General features: G+C 31.0%; 1 protein-coding gene across 3 annotated transcripts; it reads left to right on the top strand.

The window, feature by feature from the left end:
- Window positions 1–6,599: 6,599 nt before the first annotated feature.
- On the top strand, window positions 6,600–10,390 carry LOC114392882 (adenine phosphoribosyltransferase 5-like). Of its 3 annotated transcripts, none has more exons than XM_028354135.1 (6): window positions 6,600–6,820; window positions 6,954–7,064; window positions 7,966–8,058; window positions 8,793–8,942; window positions 9,508–9,566; window positions 9,884–9,984. In XM_028354135.1, the coding sequence occupies exons 1-6, from the start codon at window positions 6,721–6,723 to the stop codon at window positions 9,956–9,958; spliced, it is 588 nt and encodes a 195-aa protein (XP_028209936.1). In that variant the 5' UTR covers window positions 6,600–6,720; the 3' UTR covers window positions 9,959–9,984. The 3 variants fall into 3 exon arrangements, with proteins under 3 accessions (XP_028209936.1, XP_028209938.1, XP_028209937.1); XM_028354137.1 differs by lacking the exon at window positions 9,884–9,984 and adding an exon at window positions 9,991–10,390 and having other exon boundaries at window positions 6,602–6,820; XM_028354136.1 differs by lacking the exon at window positions 9,884–9,984 and adding an exon at window positions 10,024–10,390 and having other exon boundaries at window positions 6,603–6,820.
- The last annotated feature ends 740 nt before the right edge of the window (window positions 10,391–11,130 follow it).

Below are 11,130 nucleotides of genomic sequence, written 5' to 3' on the forward strand. Positions count from 1 at the left end.
TATTTTGGTTAAAATAATGTTTCATTCCCATATTTTTCATGTCAATGAAGCAATTAAGACTATTTTTGGTTCTTGATTCGACCCTCAAACGCATTAACGATGTGGCCAACAACAAGAAAAAATCACTAAAAGTTCAAGATTTTAATCAATAAGGGTAACTTTTGACACTTAGACTGTTATTTGTATCATTTATTTTGGTTAAAATAATATTTTATTCTGATAGTTTTCATGTCAATGAAGCCATAAAGACAACTATCGCGTCTCGATGTAGCCCTCAAACGCATTAACGAAGTTGCCAAAAACAAGAAAAAATACTACAACTTCAAATAAACAATCCATACTTGAAACTTTTGGCATTAAAACACACATGATGAAAACTCAGTAATAGAACAATGAAAAACACACATGATGACTACAAATCATTAAATAATAAAATAACAATCAAATAAATTGGGGGTGGGGGTCTTCAAAACTCGTTTCAAGGTTCATTGTTTCATTGAGGTATTCATCCAAACCTTCCAAATTCAAAGAGCTTGAAGAAATTGGTGGTGAATGTACACATGTTTGTGTGGGTGTGTTTGCGGGGGTAATATATAACTCAAGACGTGTGAGGTTGAAGAGTTGTTGAACATAGAAAACGTAGTCATTACATCTTCATCATCGTGCAATATGCATGCCCTGTACTAGCCACAATCACCAATAAATGATACAGATAATCGAAAATGTATATCCTTGACCACTTTACCATTTGGTAGACTAATCTTGTTTCCAATAACTTGTTTCAAGGCATCAAGTGACATTTTGTCGTCAAGTTGAATGATCTTTGGTGAACCGCTTACAAATGTTGAACCATGTTTAGTTGTCGTGATGATGTCATTGTAATACACAATTGCATTGACTCGTGATGAAATCATGGTTTAGGGTTTAGGGTTCGGGTTTAGTTTAGCAGCAAGGTTTCTGATTGACATGATGGATATTGCCTCAGTGCAAACCATATTTATAATGTTTAATGGCTTGTCACATACACTTAAAAAAGAGCGGTCATGATCTCACCAACAAAATGAATAACCTAGATACCACCGATTGGAGCAACCCACACTGAATGACCAAGATCTCACCAACAAAATAAATGACCTAGATATCACCAATTGTAGAAACGTACATTGAACAACCAAGATCCCACCAACAAAATCAACGACCAAGATCCCACCAAATGAATTGTGTTACTGTTTGATTTTTTCTATAACTACAATGCATGCATTACCATCTTATACACTAACTCACAGACTCACTTTCTCTCGTTCTCATATATCCCTTTTTAACTTTTTCTTGACATTAGTACCAAAGTCTAAACCATGAAATCTACAACTACTCTTCTTTGGAAACAACACCCTAATAGATTTGGAGAAGTATGTGATATATTCTATTTAATTGAATGTTAATAATGTTATGATTTACAAATATTGATGTTATTATTTTGATTTATGCAGGTAACAAATGATGTAATCCAGTTGTATGCTCAAGTTATGCCTTGTTCAGATCCCATAATTAAATCTTTGATGGTTCAAGCTGAGTTTTCAGATGTTGTAAAGCTCGGACAGATTAAGACCGATGATGCTTTAGTGACTACTTTGGTTGAAAGGTGGAGACCTGAATCACACGCTTTTCATCTTCTTGTTGGTGAATGCACAATCACCTTGAAAGATGTTTCTCTTCAACTGGGTTTACGCATAGATGGAAAACTAGTTATTGGCTCAACAGGTGTTGTTCACCTAAAGAATGCACTAGTGGGATCAACACCTAAACTAAAATGGTTAAAAGAAAACATGTTGACTCTCCTAGTAAAACCCACACCACAAAATTTACCAGTTCATTGTAGAGCATACATTTTAGGATTGATTAGTAGGGTGTTGATGTCAAACAAGTCAGGGAACATAGTTCACTTGATGTATCTACCTCTGTTAGTAGATCTTGATTGGGCTAGCTGGTGTAGCTGGGTTTCAACATGTTTATCACATTTGTATAGAAAAATGTGTAGAACAGTTTATCCCACATCCCTAATAATGGAAGGATGTACAATGTTGTTATAGTCGTGGGCATGATATCGCATGTCATTCATTCAACCAAGGATCGAGTGTCAGCCGTCATATCCACTTGCAACAAGGTAAACAAAAATTTCTCACTCAAACAAAGTTCCTTTTTGATAATGTATTTGACACTAACATATTATATTTTACTAGATGGAGGGACAGGGGGCTACGATTTTTTTGGAATCCCACGCAGTGATGTTATAGACAACAAATCAAGATTTAACAACATGTGTGATGAGGAGGTTGAACCATTTGGGTTTTGTTTTATTTATTCAAACGTCAATTTTTTTAAAAAATTATTAACGTAAGCTATTTTTTAGTTCCATTGAATGCCTTATAGAGGGTTTCAGTCATTTATGACAAAATATGCATACAAGGATTCCAAAATATGGACTATTTGAGTCGCTTTGATCTGTTTCCCAATGGTAGTATGGCAGAAAACTGACAGGGTCATGCTCCACTTTGGACTTTGTCAAGACATACCAAATCCACCACATAATCTTGATAAAATCCATCATACTAACATAAGAGGACATCATGACACAAATTGGGCAGAGAAACTTCAACAGTGGATTGTAATTTGGAAGGAAAGATGCAAATATGTGTTAATTGACCAACCTATTCTAAGAAATATTAAACATGAGTCACTACATGAATTGGTTCCGAGCAAATTCATAAATTTTCCTAACACAGTTTGCAACTCATCCAAACGTTGCCCCCACATCTAGCTCAGCTCCAGACATAGAAATTGAACAACATCCTTGACAACATAGCCCACTAATCGTTGCCAGGATGCATGATGAAGGACTACAACCACATCCTTAATCATATGAATTCACAGCACAACCTCATAATCATCAAGAAGATTATGGGTACAATTCGTAGTTCTTCGGTGCTAATGGAGAAGACTTTATGACGAACCTCATAGGTATAGATCTTTGAACACTAGAGTCTGCTTATGCATATATGCAGAGTATGCTCATACCATCGTTTGCATTCTTGCACCAAAGTATTGTCAGTTGTTGTTCCACTAATGACTTCGTCCAAGAAGAGCAATCTGTTGTTCCTGATGAACAACTTAAACCATAATAGCATGAACGAGTACGTTGACAACCGATGAGAAACAGACAAACCCCCCATATGTGAAACTGGTGAACACAGACGACATCAATTGCCATAGTTAATTATGTCATATTATGGTGATTGTTAGTTTGTCCTTGTTAATTGAATGAACACTGAATAATGCACTAATTGACTAAACATTGCATTTTTCTAATACGAATTGACTAGACATTCTTTTCTTCGAGACGATTTGACCCCATGTTGTTTTTTCCCATACGATTTGACCTCACATTGCTTGTTTCAAGACGATGTGATTGAACAATGCTATCTATGAGACAGTTTGACTGAATACTATTTTTTTAATTGCGTAAAATAAATGTAATTAATTAAGACTCAATCTAAACTAATTATATTATAATGTGATCTCAACCATTGGTATGAATTATGGGAGAACACTTGATCACCTAATATATATAGTAGTAGGGATTAGATGCAACTCAACACCTTTTTCTAGTATTCACCCTATTGCTTAAAACATGGAGAGTGTATCCGCTCTTATGTATTACAATGGTGACATGATTCTATCATATGAAGGGATAGTGTTTGAATTCCCTAGTGATCCTAAAGTCATCACAACTAGTGAGAACATGTTACTTGCTGCCTTAAGGAAAAAAATGATGTTAATGGAGGTTCTAGAATTTTAATAAATATTTTTACCGTCAACCAATCTACATAGATGATGGTTGTGTTGAATACGATTGTATGAAGCTCAAATGCAACGATGATGTGGGAAAAATGTTTTTCATGTATTCAAAATTTAGTACCGAAGGTTTGATTGAGTTGAATGCAACTTTTGGGCATTCTCCAAATAAAATCCTTGTCTTACTACACAAACCAAGGAAACCAAGAAAGATTGATGAGGTAATTTCTTTGATGCGTGATGAATCTATGTAGTCATTGCGCAAACTACTTGTTGTTACTTTTTTAGAATAAACTTGCAATTCATTATTGAAATTCTATTGTTACTTTTTTTTTAAGATTCTCTACTTTAATCATGTTAGTCCAAGAGGATGATGATGTTTACCTAAACTTTTTTTTATTCCTCAATCATGCAAAATAATACTACATCCACAATTTTTTAAAAATTGATGGAACCTTGATTTGTGGATCCGCATCAACAAACTGAGGAACCTATTTGAGACTCTAAAATAGCAGAATTAGAAAAGGAGATGGAAAGAATAACGTCACAATCTTGGGAGATCGATAAGTTGAGGATGATTCACCACAAAGAATAAATTTTTTTGATAAGAATCTAAGGTTTCACACAAAAACCAAGAGAGTCACTCTCTTAACTATGTCTAATATGAAATTTCATAAAAAACTGTCAATAAAGTATTTAAGGAGTTTATTTATAACTTCTATTAATAATCCTAAATGAGGCCCAAGGCCTAATAACTAAACTAATAATTAAAAAACTTAAAAAGAACAATAAAAAAGGTAACAACCCATTACAAGTTCAAAAATAGGCCCAAAAATATAATTAAAAACTAAAATAAATCTTATTCTAAAAGTTGGCTAAAATAAATGAACTTAACTTCTTTTTGTCTTTCCTCCATTAGAGAATTTAGTCTCTTGCTAAACTCTTTTTGAAATCTCTTAGTGACTGGTCCATTCATGTTGAGTCCACTTAAGCCAAACTCTTTCTCCTTGGATAGTTCTCTATCAAAAATGAAAATAAATTGAAAAGAGAATTAAAACTATTAATACTATAAAAAGGTTTCCTTTTTCTTTTCATTACCATTTTCTTAAAATAATATTTTAACCTTTTATAAAAAAATTAAAATTTATTTGTTTATTAATCTAAGTAACCTATTTTAGATAAACTTGATTTCATTTAAGGATTAATTATTTTTTAAAATATTATTCTAGATAAATTATATTTAAGTACTCATAGTTTTTCATCAATCATTAATGCATACTATTAAAATTGAACATGTTTTGTTTATTTAATTTGTTTAATTCAACTATGTCTCGTTGTCCTTGTTTATTAAATTTTAGATTTGATGACTTTTCACAAAAATTTCTAAGATCCAATAAAGTTAGGTGTTTTGGAAATCAAGTATGAATTATAAGGACATACACTATTTTAATCATATTTTGTATTTAGTAATCTAATAGTAGTATTCTCTTAATCTTTTATAAAAATATATACATTTTTCTTAAAAAATTTATTTAATAAGAAACAAAATTAATATAAATATGATATAAGAAAATTTAAAATGGTTTTTTTTTTCATTGATTGTGTTTGCTTCTTTATAAAGAGTTATTTAATAGGTAAGATATTATACTACTTTTTTTAATTTACATTTTTCCTAAAAATGCTTATCCATAGTCCATGCAAGTAATAATTTTAATATACATTTTTGTATTTTATGAGTATTTAGATATTTATAGAGTTTTTTTTCTTAAACATTAGCTAAGCAAAAATATTTTTCATATGATAGTTATAAATCATAACACAGAAAATATTTAACTAAATTTAAATACGATATAAATCATATGATAATCAATACAATATTTTTTCTAGCTATGTTGAGCTTCATTTAATGATTAATTATTTTTAAAAAAAATACTATTTTAGATTAAAAAATTTATAAATTAATATATATATATATATATATATATATATAAAAATTAGTAAAATAAAAAAATTAAAACCAAAAAACCAGTTAAATTATTTAAAAAAAAAACAGTCTTTTGAAAAAAAAAAGGTCATGTTATGAAATTGGTTCTCGGGAACCATTTTATAACAAGTTCTAAAAAAAGGACGTTTAAAAATCGGTTTCTGAGGAATCAATTTATTAAGTATTGTAAAAATATCGATTTGTACGGTAAAATATATTATTGGTGTAAATATTTTTTGAATTATATTATTTGGGTAAAAAACTCTTATTTGGGATGATTATTTGACCTTATGCTCAACACACAAGCCATTAACAAGTATCACATAATAGAGAAAAAAAATCACCTTTTGAGGATGAAAATCAAATAGTTTTTTTATATAAAAACTAAAATCAAAACTCACTAATTTTTTTTATAAGGATAAAAAATATATTTAAACTAATTTTTAGTTATTAGTTTTTAATTAATAACTACTATTATCATAGCTTATCCTCTTACTATGTCCCGGATTTCGGAGGAGCAAAATCAAAATCCTTTTGGCACCAATCATCTTTTTTTGGCACCAACCATCTTTTTTTGATGTTTTTGACTTTGCTTTAGTGCAGGCATTTTCAGTTTACATAAGTGAACGAAAACGACAAAAGCACCGTGTGACACACGTGCTCAGAATTCGCGTCCTCGTGCCACTCCCACACCCTTGATTAGTTGTTTTTTAACTGTGTTCTAGGTGTTGTTGGCTCAACCTCAAACATAGTTTGAAGCCGCACACATCAACCTCAAAGTCCTTAATAACACAACACAACACAACACTACATAATAATAGTAGTTTCTTACAATTACTTGCATACAAAATTTGTTCTGGTAACACTTTTCTCTCACACAGAACATGTTTGTCCTAGAAAATGGTGTGAAGAACAAGGGGGAAGACCCAAGGCTTCAAGCAATCTCTCAAGCCATCAGAGTGGTGCCTCACTTTCCCAAACAAGGTTTTAATTTCATCATACTATAATACTAATAATAATATTGATGAATGAATGATGATGCTTACTTATCAGTAGTAGTATTTTTTGTTTCATTTTTTTATATTATGTTGTTATTATAAAATTAAATGAACCACAGGAATAATGTTTCAAGACATAACAACATTGTTGTTGGATCACAACGCGTTTAAAGACGCGGTTGACATTTTTGTTGATCGTTACAGAGACATGGATATTTCTGTTGTTGCCGGTAAGTTGCTATATTTTTCTCTAACTTCCTCTGCATGTACGACCCTTTTAGAAGTTAGAATCATATTTAATTCTCTTAACATTTTAGTTTTTTTTTTTTATATATTGAAACATGAGTGGATGTTAGTACTACTGTGCTATGAACTTTTTTACTAGAAAGATGAAGCAAAATTTTGTGGGAAATTGATGTTCTGCATCAGCCATGTTCTTCTATTTTAATTTTCAAAGGGTTTGTTTTTGGCCTTTTTTTTTAACTCAACTGATATATCAAATATTCTTAGTTTCTGAATTCTCACTCGTATGTGATAACTGTATATATGTTGAAACTTGTAAGGGGAATGAATTTTTTTTCCCCTTCTTCCTTTAAACCTTATGTAGGGTAAGAACTGAGAGTAACTTTCTTCAGGTAAAACTTGAGAGGTACCCTTTAGTAACACTTAAAACAAACTCAGACGAGGTAGCAAGGTTTGAAAAATCAGTCTGCGACCACAATTTTGGCTGTAACGCCAAGGTTTTTGGGGTCTTCATGACATGGCTGCAATTAATTGTGACTGCGTCAACGTATTTGTTTGTAATTTCCCATAATATCAAGAATTGCAATGATCACGATTTAAAACCTTGCATGATAAGTCATTTTTAACTTTTTAAGCAAAAGATGCATCCATTGAATCTATGAGTTTTATACCTTTCATGATATGACACTGAATTTAACCATTCAGATAGCACTACTAAATTATGTTAAGATTGTGTTTTGGCAAATCAATTTGCACTTGCATTTGCATCCCTGTGAAGATGTTCAATATCTTAATAGTGAATAGTGATGACCCTCCTCACTTAGAAGCTAGTAGATGTTGGCTTTTATTGGTTTAGATGCTAATGTAATTGGGTTGGTTTATATGAAGGAGTTGAAGCCAGGGGATTCATTTTTGGTTCCTCAATTGCGTTAGGCATTGGTGCAAAGTTTGCTCCTTTATGCAAACCTGGAAAGCTACCAGGTATATCTGTGTTGTGTTGAATTAATGGAACACTATTATATCTTAATCTGTTTTAAGTTAAAACTTGAATGTACCAAACTTTGGCCAAAAGAAAAGAAGCATAATGAAGATCATTTTCAGTTGAATGGAAAGGTCTATTCTGCGCGGAAAGGCCTTGTCATAGTCATATACTTTGGTTGTTCATTATTTATTTAGGTGCTGTTTTACGATTAGTGTTTGTGGGTTACTAGTTCTTCCAAACTCAATTGATTCCAAATTTTACATGTTTTGTTCAGAGAGGAAGTACCTAAATAAATTCCCAAGTGTCATAGATGTAATTAATCATCCTTTTAATTTGAATAGATGTTTGTGGCTGCACTGTTGCTTAGCTGGACTTTTTAATGGTGTTCTTGATCTTCATTGAGCAATCTTATCAACATATCTACTATTTGATACATCAGAAATTCAGAATTTTCTAAATTCTAATCTAACTTAGCCATGCTTTCATTCTACCTATGAAAACAGGATATAAAATGAAGTTACTTGCTTTGAAATAGTTTATTTTCTGCTCATTTATGGTAAATATTTGATCATGTAAGTAGAAAGTAACTCTGGAATCCTATAGCTATTCACATAAATGCATAAAAAAAGAGCCTAGGCTCCTTTAGCTGTGTCTATCAGTTTAAACTAGTGGTTCCAGTGCATTAATTTGGTCTTCACATTCATGCCTAAACTTTGACTTGCTTCATGTTCAGGTGAAGTAATTTCAGAAAAATATGTTCTAGAATATGGAACTGATTGCTTGGAGATGCATGTTGGTGCTGTCCAACAAAATGAACGGGTCATAATTATCGATGATTTGGTGGCTACAGGTGGAACTATGTCAGCAGCAATTAGACTTCTAGGTGATCTGCACATGCAGGCTTTATTGTTGAGATAACTGTTTTGTTCTATATTCCTTTTTCCAGAAAAATTCTCTTCTAAAGTGAATTTGTTTCTGTGGTGAGCAAGGAAAGATGTATTCTGCCTTAATTTCTTGAGTTAAGATCATGATGTACTTTAAATAAAGGGTTGTTTTCTTTTTAATTGTCTGATTTTTTTTTTTTTGTTTCTATGTATATGTCGCTTTCAAAGTTCAAAGTTCCATTGATTACTTTTTTTTGTCAATTATACTCTTACTGTTTACTTAATCCTTAATTAATTTACAGATGCATTTATTCTAGAGTAGAGATGAAAATGGATATATAGGAAACTTCACAACTATTTTACAAGAATAAAAAAAAATATTGCATTTTTTGTTTTCTACATAGAAACTTTAAAAGACAGGTAAAAAAGAACAGAGGAAGTACATGCTTGCTCACTTTAAAAGAGTCTTCTCTGTTTTTTCTTGGTTCTTTTAATTCACTCATTTTTTTGTGTGTGAATATTGTCCCTAAAATGCTTTAAGGTTCTTTTCAACTTATTTTGTAGAACGTGCTGATGCTGAAGTAGTGGAGTGTGCTTGTGTGATTGGTCTGTCTGATCTTAAGGTAATGGCTTAATTAACTTATTGCTTTTTGCTAGCTAACCTTAAGAAAATTCCATCATGTTATTGGCAGACTGGAAGTCCAAGTTCTTTACCTAAATAATAAAACAGATAAAAGTGAAAACCACACTTTCTTATTTTAGTTTGTAAAAAATAAATGTTTTTGGTAAATTTAGTTAAAATGAACCGATAATGTTAGCTCAAGCTAATTTTGCTCTATCGCTTGAAACTATATAATAAATATCCAATGGTATGTGTCATAGTTGCTATATGCAAATTTCTGTTTCAAAATTTTGAAGCTTCCCTACAAGGATTTTGCAGGAGCAAGTTTGCGATGATGTTCCATGTTGTAATTTCTTTTGGATGATATCACAGGAAGGGAGCAATGTTCTCTAACATTATTTTCGATTTTCTTTTTTCAAATCAAGGAAAAAAAAACATAAACCATAGCCTGCTTTCAGGTACGCTGCAAGCTTAATGGAAAGCCACTTTATATCCTTGTGGAGCCACGCCAAGTAGAAAATGGTTTTTGAGGTGGAAATTCAAATTGTACACTGCACAAAAAGAAATGGTTGCATATGAATGACCCTTTGGAGAACTCTACAATTGCATATTGTTTGGAGTCTCACAATGACAACACTGAAGATTTCAAACATCCTTTACCCAATGGAGGCACCATTTTGCTAATTTAGAGACATTTTAATATCGTGTGTGAGTGTATATATATTTATATGTTTATAATCCTCGAGTCCTAATGACACCTTTATTCTTTATGGAACTTGGTTGTTTTTGACCCCTTTTATATATATGTTTAGGAGTTAGGACTAATATATAAGCGCCTTACTTCAAGATTGTGCTTCTTTCTGGGCTGTTGTTTTCCATGAGTCTCCATAAGATAATTATGTTCGACATACTAAAAAAAATTAAAATTAAAATCGAAGTGTAGGAGGTGTGGACCCACATAATTTTTCCTCTCTCCCTTGACCAAATACACCATAAAAGAGATCCAACAATTAATTATTGGCTTATATATATATATATATATATATATATATATATATATATATATATATATATATATATATATATATATATTCTATATTTGGGTTGATTTTTTTATCTTTAAAATTGAAAATATTGGCTTTAGTCTCTAGTCGTTGATGTTGTTAGAGGTGTTACTGACATGGTTAATGGCGTTCACGTAAGCATATGTCACATGTAATTAGTTAAATGACACGAATTTTTTCTTAATTTTTTTGGCTTAAATATTTTTTTGGTTTCTCAAATATAAAAGTGATTTTTTTCTGAAATTTAAGTGATTTTTTCAGTCCCTCAAATTTAAAATTGATTGTTAATTTACTAATTTTAAAATAATTCATTTTAGTCCTCAAAGTTGACTTTGTTAAAAAAATTAAGTGTTATGACTAACAGTTTTTTTTAATTCTAAAAATATGATTTATAACAAACTATTTCTTGTTTTCAGTTCTAATTGCAAAACTAAATTTTTGTTCTAATTTTTGAAAATAGGAAATAATTTAAAAGTAATGTAATAGTTTTGTAATTAAAAG

The sequence above is a fragment of the Glycine soja genome, chromosome 17, assembly GCF_004193775.1.
Source record: "Glycine soja cultivar W05 chromosome 17, ASM419377v2, whole genome shotgun sequence".
NCBI lineage: Eukaryota > Viridiplantae > Streptophyta > Magnoliopsida > Fabales > Fabaceae > Glycine > Glycine soja.

Excerpts from the sequence above, each read along its gene's own strand:
- LOC114392882 (XM_028354135.1), top strand. The coding sequence starts at position 6,721 with ATGTTTGTCCTAGAAAATGGTGTGAAGAACAAGGGGGAAGACCCAAGG. Across the intron at positions 6,821-6,953 it reads GCCTCACTTTCCCAAACAAG|GAATAATGTTTCAAGACATA; the intron begins GTTTTAATTTCA and ends AATGAACCACAG. Across the intron at positions 9,567-9,883 it reads TTGGTCTGTCTGATCTTAAG|GAGCAAGTTTGCGATGATGT; the intron begins GTAATGGCTTAA and ends AGGATTTTGCAG.